At 40.5% G+C, this 14796-nt stretch overlaps 2 protein-coding genes and 1 non-coding gene across 3 annotated transcripts in view; 1 reads left to right on the top strand and 2 right to left on the bottom strand.

Annotated features, from left to right (window-relative positions):
- Positions 1 to 9306, top strand: part of PDZD4 (PDZ domain containing 4) — a 30239-nt gene extending 20933 nt beyond the window's left edge. The window contains exons 5-8 of the mRNA XM_087925787.1: positions 783 to 845; positions 1123 to 1224; positions 4516 to 4626; positions 5467 to 9306. Coding sequence (XP_087781913.1) covers positions 783 to 845; positions 1123 to 1224; positions 4516 to 4626; positions 5467 to 6801 — 1611 coding nt within the window. The 3' untranslated portion in view covers positions 6802 to 9306. The remainder of the gene's footprint in view (positions 1 to 782; positions 846 to 1122; positions 1225 to 4515; positions 4627 to 5466) is intronic.
- Positions 9307 to 9775: 469 nt separating this feature from the next.
- SSR4 (signal sequence receptor subunit 4) lies at positions 9776 to 14366 on the bottom strand. The gene is made up of 6 exons (XM_026711473.2): positions 14209 to 14366; positions 13411 to 13529; positions 12835 to 12909; positions 11685 to 11774; positions 11112 to 11177; positions 9776 to 9904 (listed from the first exon to the last, which is right to left on the bottom strand). Exons 1-6 carry the CDS (start codon positions 14273 to 14275, stop codon positions 9800 to 9802), a joined length of 522 nt encoding a protein of 173 aa, XP_026567258.1. The 5' UTR covers positions 14276 to 14366; the 3' UTR covers positions 9776 to 9799.
- Positions 13150 to 13285, bottom strand: LOC113443457 (small nucleolar RNA SNORA42/SNORA80 family). Its single transcript, XR_003375100.1, has one exon. It is a non-coding gene; the product is annotated as a small nucleolar RNA SNORA42/SNORA80 family (small nucleolar RNA).
- Positions 14367 to 14796: the final 430 nt, after the last annotated feature.

Genomic DNA, 14796 nt, shown 5'->3' with positions numbered 1-14796 from the left:
GTTTGGTGGTCCCTGAGATCCAAAAGGTTGGTGACCCCTGTCTTAGTAGACAACCAATTAAATATGAGTCAACAGTGTGCAGCTGCAGCCACAAAAGCCAATGCAATCCTGTTGCATTAACAGAAGGATACAATAAAGATCAAGTGAGGTATTAATATCACTCTATAAAGCCTTAAAGTAAGACCACAACCTAGAATACTGCATCCAATCTTGGTCATCACACTATAAAAAAAATGTTGAGTGAAAGAATGCAGAGAAGAGCAACCAAAATGATTAAGGGACTGGGGACTAAAACATAAATGAATGATTGCAGGAACTGGGCTTGGCTAGTCTACTGAAGAGAAGGACCAGGGGAGACATGATAGCAGTCTTCCAATATTTGAGGGGCTGCCACAGACAGGAGGAGATCAAACATTGCCTAATGGAGAATGCCAATGCATCTGGAAGAATGCATATGTCCTCTTTCTGTATTTATGATTCCTTATCCTTTTGACTTGTTCCGGAAAGGAAAACAGGACACTTGACCATGTTAGGATGCTAGGGTTCCTTGGTTCTCTACTCAGTACTTAAAATGGGGATTAGCTATAGGCGTCTAGATGGGTATCTAGGTGTTGCTAGACATGGTCTATGATGAAAAATTATATTTACATTACATTTCAGTAACACATGAATGGTTACTAGCTATCCAGCCCAGATTCAAGGTTAGTCAGTTCTCATGGTTACCAACCCACAGTTGGTAAAAAGCCCTAACAGTTCTCCTAATCTGATTTCTCTTCTACTAGGTCAGTCCCAATAGCATTGCAGCCAAGGATGGACGAATTCGGGAAGGTGATCGCATTGTCCAGGTGAACATTTAAGGGAAATAATTTGGAGGGAGGATGCTGTAGAATTGAAAAAGGACAGCTTAATATAGCCCTCTCCAACTCATAGTAGACTGTAACTCCCATTGTACCCAATCAGCACAACATTGGTTTGCTGGCTTGAACTGTTGCAGATCATAATCCAAGATAACGGGAGAAGATTCAGTTTGGGAAGGCTGGCTATATTTTATTGATTTATTCATTTAATTTGGTATGCCATCTGCCATCAACTTGTTTTTCTATACATTTTCTTCATTTTTAGATTAATGGCATGGAGGTACAAAACCGAGAGGAGGCTGTAGCAATCCTTACGCAGGAGGAGCGAACAAACATTTCTCTGCTGCTGGCTAGGCCTGAGACTGAGGTGGGAAGCGCTTACGGGTAAAAGAAAAGGGGATGTAGGGGAACTGGGTTGTAACTCAGATGGAGAACACATGTAGTATATGCACAGAGGAGCCAGAGCTTAGAACACACATAGTCCCCCCCTTAACATCCATTCATTCCGCTACTATTTGAAGTAACAATGCTCCAATGAACAATGAAGGGTACTTACAACAGTTCCTCATAGTTTTGGCCGTCCCCACGGTAACACAATCATGATAGCTGCTTTGGCTGTGTGATACAGAGGGGCATAAGTGAGATAAAGAGCTCTTCGGAGTATGGCGAGGGGGAAAAAGAGTTCCTTCCCATTTGTTCACTTCTATGAAACACTAGGGAAAGGCCTTCTCACTTCCTGTTGACTTGGACTTAAAACAAGAGTGGAAGAGATCCCCAGATCTGTACTTATTTTACAGTAATAAGTGGAGGAGGGGCAGGTGGGATCTGCACAAGAGAAGAAGGGAAATCCTAGTTACCCCAATCCTAAACTTGCTTATGCAATTCACTTTTTCCCCTGTCCCCAGTCATTTTAGTGAATTTTCCCACACCTTTGTCCAATTGCTGGAAACAAATTTAGCACATGAGATAAGGAACAATTCATTTTACAAATTGTACTTATTTTAAAAATGTAATACATTATACAGTATTACTATCATGCATTCTTATGAAGGGGCTTCTTCCATCAAGGAAGCAAGGTTTGCATATCTTTAATATTGCATGTACACGATTGTAATTTTTTCAGTTGTATTAAGTATTATATTAGTCAAATCTAAGAACCTAATACAAAAATACATTTATGAAAAGAAACGGAAAAAAATATTAAAAATAGAAAAAAAGTCCCCAAAAGGAAGTAGTAAGAAACATAACTTCTTCCTTCATTTCTAGCAAATATATTCAACATTAACGTACCACTCTCTTAAAATACAGCCAAATGCAACTTCATTTCATACCTCACCCTGTTTTCTATAAATGTATCTGTAAATTTTCAGTTATTATGGTCCAATAGAAATAAACAGAAATACCAAAAGCATTATATAGTCCCCCTTTCCATTTAATTTAATCCCCTTCATCCTTCTCTTTAATAATCAAAATCTAATCTCAACTAACAAAAAAAATGCAAAAAATTAAAAATTATTGAACATTACAGAAATGGTAACCCCTTATTTACATATCAAAATAATAATGTAGATATTGCAACTAATCTATTACACCCAGGTAAGCATCCCTCCCCCAAAACCAATCCAATCAAGTTAATCATTATCACCAGAGATGGCAATTCATTTATCCACATTCAAATAAACCAATTGTTCATATTTTTTTCCTTCCTCCTGCCCATCCTTAAGTCCGATAAATAAAATTATGTTTTCTTCTATTATCTTTATCTGTTATTTTAAAATTCTTGTAATCTTTATCCAAGTCCATTTATAATTTCCAGTAGGTCTCATATCTTTTAATTTAAACTAATTGCTCTTTTGATATATTATTTGTATATCTTTTAAAATTTTTACATGATCGTCCAATTTCATTTGTAAATCTAATATTTCAATCTCCTTTTTGTTTTTATAAGCTATGATTTTAAGATCATCTTAAGATCCAATTTGGTTATTTTCAAGGAACTTGTTTGTCTTTCTATAACTTTTGGTTCTGGTATAGAGTTAAAAAGCTCAAGTACGTCTTGAGTCCACAGAACAAACATTTCCTTTAAAGTAGCCATCTTCTGCTCTCTATTAATCAACCTTCAATTCCGTATTCATCAACAAGACAATTTTTTTCTGATGCCAGAGGATTTTTCCAATTAACTTCAAAGTCTTTATTTAAATCAATTTCTTCCGAAGTCTTAGCATTTAAAATCCTGCCAAAACCAACTTGCTAATCATCCCTTTCCTGTGTATTGCAAAAAACAACAAAAAATAAAGATCTTATAAAACTGGAAACACATTTTTTTTAAAGGATTGAAGGGAAATTACCCAGTGACTGGCAAACTTGCAGTTCCAAAGGTTTTTCAACCTCTGGTTGAATAATAAATAATTAAATAAACAATAAAGGAGGAAAAAAAGCTCCAAAGTGATTTTAAAAATTAGATTTAGTTGAGTCTTGAGTCCATGAAAGGCTGCATTTATAGCTCAGAGCATGATGAAAACTGTGACTCCCAGCTGAGACCATTGGTTTCTACCATCCACTCACTGAAAACAGTTGTTCGGAGTACATAAATAGATAGATAGAATTCTTTATTGGCCAAGTGTGATTGGACACACAAAGAATTTGTCTTGGTGCAAATACTTTCAGTGTACATAAAAGAAAAGATACATTCGTCAAGAGTCAAGGATCATCAGGTACAACACTTAATAGTCACAGGGTACAATAAACAATCAAATCATACTAGGAAACATATGGGTAATCTCCAAATCCATTTTGATGAGAAACCCTGGATGAGCACAATTCTAAAACTACAGTAGCAACCTGCCCATTTACCTGTCATGCCATCCAGAGCACATTTTATTGATTTGGTCATCAGAATCCCATTGGACAGTTCATCAAATGTTTTGCTGAAAGTAAGACATATTACTTATCCCTGTTTCAACAGCCTGCTAAACAAGTTACCGGTAGCTAATCACAAAGCGGAAAAAAAAGCTAATTTGGCGAGATAACTTGTTACATGCAAATTCTTCAAAATTTATTTATGAAAATGATGACAAACCATGGGGAAATTATTGAATAGTTTTGGAGCTGGAAGATTAATTGCAAATAATCAATTGCATTTAAATTAATTTAGATTTATCCTTTGACATAGACCAGCTTCATTTATTTTTTTACATGTTTGAAGAACAATCCATAGCACACTGCTCAAAGCCCAAGTATGATATTGTCTACACAAATTTTGGTTCATGGGGCCTAAATGCAAATAAGAAAAGGATTTGAATTTAGATTTCAATTGTCAATTGTCCTGATGCTATTTTTGGAAAGTGCATTTGGCAAGGGAAGCTCTGTTTTTATTCTTAGTGTGAATTGTAGTACTTGCCTGATTTGAAGAGGGAAGAAAAACCTTTAATAAGGGAATTTCACAAGTACTTGAAATGAAATGAGATTAGAAATTAAATGCATCATACAATCTGGGTAAAATATGTTTCTGTATTGGTTGTTCTTAGTAGCTACTAGAGTACAGGCTAGTAGCAAATAATCAAGCTGATGAAGATTGGGCACCTTGAAAGAACCTGGGATGGAAAATAGAAACTGGAATTCCTGGCCTTTTTCATTCTGACTGTGTTCACCATTCCAGCTGTCCAAACGTTGGAAGGACAGTGACCGTGAGGATTTCTTAGATGACTTTGGTTCTGACCATGAAGCTGGAATAAAACCACAACGGCTGCTTTCTCCCGCAGGCCAGCAGGTATGTGGTTTAGAAGTGGAAGTTAATTAGTCCACAGTAAGGTTCTGCTCCCTTGCCTGCGTGACTTTTCCATAGGAATTTGATCATCCCTTTTTTTTCCAATGTATGAAAAGGGCCAGCAGCGTTATCAATTCTGCTCACTTCCACTTGTTTGCTCTTTGACTGGTACACAAAAAAAGGAGGTTGAGATCTTCTGGCAGACTATTGGATGATTTGTAGCAGGCCAACAAAAAAATCTGATTGTTTGAAAATACATTCAATTGCCATGACAATGGTAACTGCCCCCTGTACACCCACTTGTATACAGTAATATTTAGTTAGGGTACGTGAAGGAAAGTAACTGGAATGGAATATGGAATGTTGTGTGTGTATAAGGTCACCTCAGTGTATAGATCGTAGGATGCAGTGGGGAATTGATTATCTCCCACAGCACAATTTCTCATCTGACTTAACTAAATGCAGAATAGATTGTGGAAGCCTAAACTGGGCCCTGAGCTGCATTAATTTCAGCCCGGGACTTGCCTAATGGACTGTTTTTGTCATTCATCTCTTTTTGTTGTGAGATGAAAGGGGCCAAAGAAGCCTTTGTAGTTAAAAAGACGAGATGAATAGGAAGAAAGCCCTGGCAGTGCTTTTGTGGTTGTCCATATCTTGGTAAAGGGAGTGAAATCTTTCATCCGTTTTCTTGTTACACAAAGACCCCCTCAGTCTTTGCCAAATTCAAATCTAAGAGTTTAACTGCAAGGGTCAAAGGCTGGCATAAAAGTGTCAGATAGGAAATTCTCGGCCAAAATCTAGAGATGATTTCCCTGAATGGTGCTCTATCCCTCTTTATCTTAGGAGGAACCACTGCAAGAAAAACCTTCTGGGGATGCAGCCACACCTCTGACTAACAGCCAGGAACTGGACAGTGGAGTTGGCCGGACAGATGAAAGTACCCGCAACGAGGAGAGCTCTGAACATGACCTGCTAGGAGATGAAGCGCCTAGTGCTGCCAACACGCCAGGCAGCCTGCGCAAATTTGGACCTAGCCTCCAGCCTCGGGACTTCCATTATAGCATGGACTCCCTCCTGGCAGGGGAGCTTCCTAGTGCTGTGGGCACAGACCTGATGCCAGGACTTACCGATGAAGAGTATGAACGTTACCGTGAGCTGCTGGAGCTCAAGTGTCATCTAGAGAATGGCAATGAACCAGGGTTAGTGAGCGCTGCCCTGGATGTCAACCGCAATGAGGTGGCTCTGCTAGAAGAGGAGCTTCGCCACCTGGAGTTTAAGTGCCGCAACATCTTGCGAGCACAAAAGATGCAACAGCTCCGCGAACGCTGCATGAAGGCCTGGCTGCTTGAGGAGGAAGGGCTGTATACTTTGGAAGGGGAACCTAAGAAGCACGAACTGTCAGACATCACTGAACTGCCAGAACGCTCAGATAAGGACAGCACAAGTGCTTACAACACTGGAGAAAGTTGTCGAAGCACCCCCTTACTGGAAAGCCCCTTGCGTCGCTTGGCTGAGACCCCCAATCTCAACCGCACAGCTCCTCCTTCCCCTCCACACCCTAAGTTCCGCCGGGAAGAACGGGTGCGGCGCAGCCCCAAGGCAACTGGGGAAAGCAGCCCTTATTTGAGTCGACGTCAGCGGGAAGAGCTACCTGCTCCTATCAGCCCCATGAGCTTAGCCAGCATTTGCAAGGACTCGCTTGGGAGCAAAGCAGAACCCCGCATGGAGTGGAAAGTGAAGGTCCGTAGTGATGGCACTCGCTACGTGGCCAAGAGACCGGTGAGGGACCGGCTCCTTAAAGCCAGGGCCATGAAGATCCGCGAGGAACGTAGCGGCATGACGACAGATGATGATGCGGTCAGTGAGATGAAGATGGGACGTTACTGGAGCAAAGAGGAACGGAAGCAGCACTTGATTCGAGCTCGCGAGCAACGGAAACGCCGCGAGTTTATGATGCAGAGTCGGTTGGAGTGCTTGAGAGAAAGGGAAGGAAGTGAAGCTCGAGGGGTTTCTGGCGAAGTCAACATCTTGGCACTGAGCCATCGTAAAACCATGAAGAAACGGAGCCGACGTATCTTGGACAACTGGATTACCATCCAAGAAATGTTGGCTCATGGCACTCGCTCAGCAGATGGCCGCAGAGTTTACAACCCGCTGCTTTCAGTCACTACTGTTTGAGTGTATAGGAAAGACAACTGGAGGGAAGCTGCACCATTGTCTCCTGGCCAGACTGGAGAAAGTAGAATAAACACAGCTGTTTCCTCCTTGATTAATAGAACGACTGCTATTTGAACATACTTGGGACCTTTTACTATTTGTACTCCGTGGGCTCAAAGAGCCCTCCTCTCTAAACCAAATTTAGAGTGTGACAAACCCAGCATCCCTTCCTGCCTTAAGGACCAGGGGGCAAAATAGGCCACCAAGCCTCTACCATAAGGAGCCTGCTAGGGAGTAAAGTCTGTTTTCCTGATGTGTGCACCATCTGTATTGAAGGCAATTGTACAAGTCTGTTGTCCCCTTTCACTTATGGGAAAGCTTTTGCTAAACTTGGTCCATGCCAATCCCATCCTGAAGCACAAAGAACCAGTTCTCATCTATAGACACTGTGCAGAGCACAAGAAAAGGAGGCTCATCCCCATCAACAGGACCAATGAACCCTTCCTGTCTTCCCAAATTGGGATGTTGTGACATTTTTCTTCTTTCTCTCTTTCCTCTTTTGTGATTGTGATTTTACATTTTTTAAATTTCTCCCAGGATGGAGGTCCGAGCCCTGGAGGCTCAATCCACAAGTGTCCAAGTGCTCCCTTCCTGCGTTTTCTACCATGTCACTGCCCTTCCCTCCCAGCTCAGGAAGAGGCAGTAGCTTAGCATAGGGAAGTTTAGCAAAGGAAAGCTTGTAGCAAACCTTGTACCTGAGGCTGAAATTGCGTTGTTACAATAAAATAAAAATAAAAAAAATGTTTTTATCCATTGAAACCAAGTTACACAAATTATCAGCATAAACACTTTTGAATCTGGTGCTGGCTGCCTAAAATTAGTAAAACCGTTCATGCTGTAGGACATCTCTAGAATATAATCAGCATGTATGTGGAAAGCCAGCATTGCCAATAGGCGTTTGTGGGAAGACAGATGGTACCTTTAACAGCAACAGGAGTGGAAAGTGGTGAAAATGTTAGTTCACAGTACACAGAGCTAACTAGTATGACAAGCTTAGTTAACTCAAGCACCTTAACACAAGCACATTAATCCATTTTCCAAGTTTACATCATATGCTGAAGTGTCATAAAGTAATCCCAACAATTGGGAGTCTATATTATTAGGGTACAATGTGAATCCAGAAAATTGGTTTACAGATTGCACTCCTTCAGGTTGAGCAACCTGAACTTTCCCAGTTGCAAGCTCTCTTACCCATCAAAAACAGGGAAAATATGGAAAATCTTTTCCATAGGTGTCCTGACCTCACCTACTTAATATCATTACCAGCAATGTCCACCCAAAACACATTGATTCACAAGCCAGCATGGGATTGTTTGCCTCACGTTACATAATTGCTCAAGCCATTTTAATAAAACTTTGTGATTATGAAAAATGGATCGAACAATTAATGTGAGGCAAGCAACCTTTTTTTAAAATTACAAGCATTTTTGTAAAATTACACTGGTGTGATCCAGAGTTCATGGACTAGAAGTGGTTACGGTCAAATAAACCAAATATCTTAGGATATGTACTGTGTGAATTGGGTCACTTCTGAGACATACTAGTAGAATAATTTCTGAAACCCTAGTCATCAAACATGTTCATATTTTCTGAATATCCTCCAATATCATAAAAAACATGCATGAAGTCTTAGTCTGGATCAATCACATCTCAAAAAGGACTCAAGTAATAAATTGGGATATATCCCCGACACTTGTTATACCCTTGAAAAAGTACCACCCAGCTGTATGCTGGATGAACCAAAGGCTTTGCTTGGCTATTGAACCTAATTTAGGATAATTTTAGATAATGGCAAAATTTACAATTTTAAAATACAGGACAGTGACCAAGAGAACAGTAGTGAAGATACTCCAGTATTTCCACATCAGCATCTTTATATTAGTATTAGCTTTTATATTGCATCATACAATATTGCATATTGTATTTTGTTCTTCTATAAACTCTGGAATCATTTTGCATGTAGCCACTGCCTGTTCTATTTAAAGAAAGTCCTTGCTTGGTGACTGCCTTGGCAGCCACTGTCCGCAGTTACAATCGTGATGAAAAAGTAACTTTGTAACCAATGACCATATTTACAATCTTTGCAGTTCTGAAAAACAAAGGAAAGCTGAAAACACAATCACATGGCTATTCATTTAGTGAGCACTTAACCACCTAGTACTTGATCCTGGCTGTGGTTGCTAAACAAGGACTACCTATATTAGAGGAGACAAGTAGACAAAGAAATAAATATGGTCTGTAAAACTAACCTGAATTTGACTTCAACCCTGGTTCAGATGCAGACTGCAGCAACTAAAAATCTGACTGGGTTGCAGAAATAGCAAATGTTACAAATATAAGGATAACCATGCATTCTATGTAACTTATTTCCCCCTTATAATCTGGGATGAATAAAACTTTAAAGAAATGAGATAATCCCACCCTGGCTGCAGTGGCTTACAATTACAGTGCAGTATACTTACTGACTGCACCCAGAGGTGCACTGCTTAATGGGATTATGGCAAAGGAAAATGGACTTAGGAGCAGTTAACTCAGGAGCAGGTCAGCCAATCAGCCATCACAGCCGATCTGTAATATTAAGCCAGCCACAATTCAGAACGTTAGCTTGGCAAAATATGCACCTTGAGGGTATGTGTGTGTCCTCTACTTCTTTCCAGGACTCCAGTTCCATGGAAAGCATGTTTTATTGCTTTATTTTCAGCTCTTTGTTTAGGCAGTTTGAGTCTCAAAAAACCTACTTTGAAAGGTGGCAAGATCGTCACAAAATGTAATCAGACCATAAGAAGCTCTAAAACTGTTACAATTCTGACCTACTTCAAACCAAAACATGAGATAGAAATTAATGATGCTGACAAGCCACACAGGAGCATTTTTGAAGACATTCTGGGGAAAATCTTTACTTTCTAAAGAAAAGGCAGGAAGCAGTGAAGTTGGTATATAGAGAGTTTATTGAAGTGCTTTATGCTTGGATGTTGCTCTTAGCAGTGAATGCCATATAATATACCAGAATACCAATTAATGCTGCCAATACCTCAGTGGAGACCCATGGTCCACTCCAGGCACCCTGCAAATGGAAGGTGGAAAGAATAAAAACATACTGAATCATGAACAGCATGATTAAAAGGAAAGAATAAGAAATGGAACTGAATTTTCTCAGTATTGTACCATGATTTTTAATTTGTCTTAGCTACAAGGGACTAAACTGTAGCAGCAGAAGGGTGAGTTGTAACAGGACATGTCATTTAAGCATAAGGAACTATGCCTAGATATGGCCTGTCTGTAGTGTGAGAAACCCCAATCAAGTAATAAAACTAGTCCTAACTATGGGGAATATTTAAGCAGATCAACCTGGGAGAAACTTTTCAACTTCACTAGTTTGCTATGAAATGTCTGATGCATGAGTGGCCCATTATGGCAGCCATTTTATATACAGATACCATCATCTCTGGCAGCCATTTTGTGCTTGCTAATATAGAAAGCATTTTTATATTGTTTCTGTGTTTTTTCTATGACACAGCAAAATCTCAATTCTGAATGCAATCTGTTTAGAAATATTTGAGGCTGGACCTCTGGCAACACGCACCAAATGATACACACATCCTTTACTATACCATTAACTATACCATACACACCATTAACTATAATCCCACTAAAATATGTTAAGTTTTCATTATGAACTGGCCTTTTATATCTGTTATATCACATTCCCTCTACTTTAATAGCATATATAGGTTTTATCTCATCAATCTCTGGATTAATCTCTGGATTCTCCTTGAGAATTGGGAGCATTATAACTCTTTGCAGCATGTATTCAAGCATACAGGTCATAAGCTACGGCAGTCATAAAGCAAATCATCTGGTGACTATGTTATGACCTTTTCTGCAGCAGTCATTAAGCCAACCCACTGTTCGCAATGGGGCATTTTTGCCCCAAACCAGAAGTAAACACCAGCTTTTGGCAAAAACATGGTCAATCATGATCATGTGACTATATGACACTAGAAATGAGTGTAAATGCAGGCTTGTTGCTGAGCACCCAAAAAGCAGTTATGTGGGCATGGGGTAGGCAACTGGATCATAAATAAGCTAAGCAACTGGTCGTAAATAGAGATAATTGGTTCAATTAACTAAAGATACCATCACAGAATACATAAACTGCAATCATATGCTATAAACAGCCTGGTTTATCCAAATGTGGTAGTATTAACCATCTGATTGGTTGTATTGCCCAGCTATTATAGCAGCCCCATACCCCCAACTGCTGCACTCACCCGATGATCCACACTGACTGTAAAAAGAGGTTTGATCTCTGAGACATCTTCATTGTTGCGCTGAGCCTAAGATAGAGAAAAGAGAATTAACAGCTGAGTTAAGGCTTTAATTAATTAACCAAAGGCCCATGACATAATTTCCTGACAGCAACATCATCTACCTACACCAGAGACACTACATGAATAGTATTAGCAGAGGAAACCATGGTAGGTTGACAAAACATCTAGCAGCGAACAGAATATAAGGACTGTGTTTTCAGTTCAATGTCAAACTAGGTAAAGTAGTTCTTGAATTTTAATCTCCATGGGCCAAGAAAGAAGGCTCATGGCAAGAAAAGTCATAAAATGGGGCAAAATTCACTTAAATGTCTTGCTTAATCACATCAAGTTGTGGCCATGACAAAGACTACCTGTAATTTATGGCGCTTCCAGCTACTGAAAAAAAAGTCAAGGTACCAACTTTAATAATAAAATGTAAACATTTGCTTCCCCTATTCCTATACTGATCACAAATTTGCATAGTCTACAAAATTTACTTGTATCTTTTTGTTCCATCCATCAGTGCAATCTCACCTTGCGCAAGATACTGTAGGACTCCTCATCAAAAAACTTCACCTCATAGGTGCCCGAGCGAGCCAGCTTATGTTCCATGCTCCAAGAAACCTGTCCTCCCCCCCAAAAAAAGATACAGGATCAGCCATGAGAGAAACTGTCTTCTTTTGATAGTACAGGTATATAAATAAATACAAACCCAAAGACATTAACAGAGATGTTCCACTCACTTCAGTAGCCAGGGCTATAAAAAACCAAACTAGCCAATGGTTCGGAATGGCAATTTCCTTTAGCATGGAGAGAAGGAGGGACTCACAGAATCAGACCCACCACAAATCTAGAGCCATGCATTTATGGCACAAAACCAATGCCTTCCTTATCCAAAGTTACCTGATTTAAGGATTGGCAATTTATTCTTTATCACTAATCTCAAATGCCATTAATCCTATTAAAGACTAACCATTGTTATATTACTTATTTAATCAAACTTGCAGGCTGCTTCCAACATAGACAAAACCCAATTTTGCCTACAAGTTACATGATTTTCATATCACCATCTTTTTAGATTGTAAGAATTTCATATTTTAAAACCAAACTATGAACCAGGTTTTGTATATGACAATTTCTTTTGTTTATATTTTTAATAATGAAACCAAGGCCAAATTTTAATAACTTCACTAATTCCATAAAAATTGAATTTAAGTACCCTGTTTCTCCAACAATACAGCCTCCTCCAATAGGAAGTCCCAGCATGTTTTATAGGCATGAAATGAAATTAAGCCCCTCCCCCCAAATTAAGGCCTGTATTAAAACATGCAAAATGGGGGGGAATGGTGGGGGGGCTTGTTGTTAGGAAGTACTTTTGTTGCACACCCGGATATGGTGCTGCCTGCGTTGACCCCGATACTAAGTGCCTCACCAATGCCGAGGTCAACATCCAAGCCGTCGCCGCCCGCCCGCCCAAAGATGCAAGGGGGGGAATTAAGTCACCCCCGAAAAGATGACCTAGCCATTTTTTCGGGGCTCAAAAAAAAAAAAAAAAAAAAAAGACCCGGCCTTATTATATGAGAAACACAGTATTTTGCAAAATGATAAGACATCCAATATAGTAGACCTGTTCAAATGGTAAAATTAGCATTTATTGACTAGCAGGAATCATGTTTATTCTTACCTGATAGCGACCAACATCCTGACCCCGTGTAACAGGGAATTGCTTGCCATTGACATCTGCATAGAGGGCCACATTCTACAGAAAAAAATATGATGGGTATCAGAGTAATAGGAATCCATACAATCTTTCATCTTGAAATCTTAACTGTCTACAAGAGGAAACTGAAATAACAGGAAAGACAGATCTCATTTCTTGCCATCAGATCAAATGCCAGCATCCCCTCCAAGCTTGCCTTTAATAGAAAATCCAGTGGAGAAGGGACTCAAGTTTTTCTATCAATGAAATAACTCAGATGCCTACTTTTCTGTTGTTTTCAAATGTACCACCCACATCAGTAGCTAGGACCACAGTAAGTCAGACAGCCAATGGTTCGGGGAGACAAGTTTCTCTGGCATGGAGTCCACTATGGGAAGCCCATGGAAAGGGACCTACCATAAATCCAAAGCCATGCAAACGATGGGACAGATTCAATGTCCTATCATAATCACTTAGAACACACTTTACTGTATCTGTGGCATATTTTTGAGATTGTATTTCCTTTAAAGTGTAAAACAAAATCCCCATTCAGGTACTTACTTGTGCTCCATTTTTACAGGTAAGGGAGATCTCAACAACGAAGACGGTTTCAGAAGAAATAACAGCATCCGAGGTAGTATAATAGGACGGGGAGATAACTGGTTCTGTACATGTTTCACCTGCCGGGGGGAAAAAAAAGATTTTATCAAAATATTTTGAGTTTGAAGTGGAAAGGTAGGCCATTTAATGAGAGGCTTAAGGAACTGAAGTCCTTAACTGAGCTTCATGATCTCATACCGCATTCATGGGCAGAATTTTAAATGACTCTGTTTCAGTTTCAAATATGTTTTGAGCAGTGCATTAACAATAAAACCAACCTTTTAAAATCTAGTTGTTCTGTCTTCTCCATAGTTCCTGCCTTCATTTTAACCTATCTTGCCTGCTTAGACATGAGACAGTAAAAAAAAGTCTTCAGAATTTTTCTAATGAAATAATTTTAGCACACAATAGGTACCTCAGCGAGGCGTCTCCTACCTTAACAAACTCTCCACCCCAGATATCTACCATATATATCAGGACTACGAGCTCCATAATAACCCCTAATTATTATGACTATTAGGACTATCTGCGAGTTATGTTCACGGCGGTGGGGGGTTGGGGGGGGTGGAACTGGGCTGAGGAAACTGCCTGAAACTAGCTGAAGAAATCTCCGGGAGAGAAGAAAGAAATGCGGGCTACACGAGGGAAGGTCCTCGGAAGGGCCCACAAACTCGATGAAGCCCCGGGAGCCGAGGGACTTCTCCCGAAGATGAGAAAGGAAAAGAGGCCACAAGAAGATCCCCGGAAAGTCTCCATTACCTCGTACCCCACTCAGCACCAACAAGGCGGATACCAACCACGGGAGCCCCAACCCGGCCCCCGCCATCACCAAGCAGGGAAAGAACGAGCAGGGACCAACCTGCGGCCGTCGAGCCCAGCCGTCCGCCTCCGTCGCGAGGGACGGCGGGAAAGGCCGCCAGCCAATCAGCACGGCCGACGCTGCTCCAGCAACCGCCGCTGCGGCACGTGACAAGCGGCGGGGCGAGCAGAAAGAAACGTGGCCCTCCGCGAAAGGAATGTTTCTAAAATGGCCGCTCGGAACTTTTGTTGCCCAGCCAATGGCGAGAGGGCGGAATCAGCCCAAAGAGATTCCAACTGCGCAGGCGTCACGTGGAATTTGCTCTCATCCGAGCATGGGATGAGTAATGCGCTGTGCCGAGCGCGGGTTGCTTATTCCTGTGCTATGCAGTGATTGCTTAGGTGGCGCTAAACTATCCGCGGTAACTAATTTGCAATGATCGCCCCGTTGCTGTTATTTAATAATACAATTAGAAAACACTTTTTGAGAAAAGGTATTTGGAGCAATTGTAAGAGAGATCGCTTGCCGTGGAACAGAGATGTAAGAGA

This window comes from Pseudonaja textilis, chromosome 2 (assembly GCF_049901715.1).
Source record: "Pseudonaja textilis isolate UNSWEBS1 chromosome 2, rPseTex1.2, whole genome shotgun sequence".
Taxonomy (NCBI): Eukaryota; Metazoa; Chordata; class Lepidosauria; order Squamata; family Elapidae; genus Pseudonaja; species Pseudonaja textilis.
The sequence above is the reverse complement of the archived record's forward strand: the minus strand, read 5'-3'. Positions and strand labels throughout refer to the sequence as shown.

Bases quoted from the DNA above. Each gene is read 5' to 3' on its own strand.
- SSR4 (XM_026711473.2), bottom strand. From the start codon at position 14,275: ATGGCGGGGGCCGGGTTGGGGCTCCCGTGGTTGGTATCCGCCTTGTTG. The intron at 11,775-12,834 runs GTAAGAATAAAC...GGGGGAGGACAG, and splicing joins AGGATGTTGGTCGCTATCAG to GTTTCTTGGAGCATGGAACA. The intron at 9,905-11,111 runs GTGAGTGCAGCA...TTCCATTTGCAG, and splicing joins CAGTCAGTGTGGATCATCGG to GGTGCCTGGAGTGGACCATG.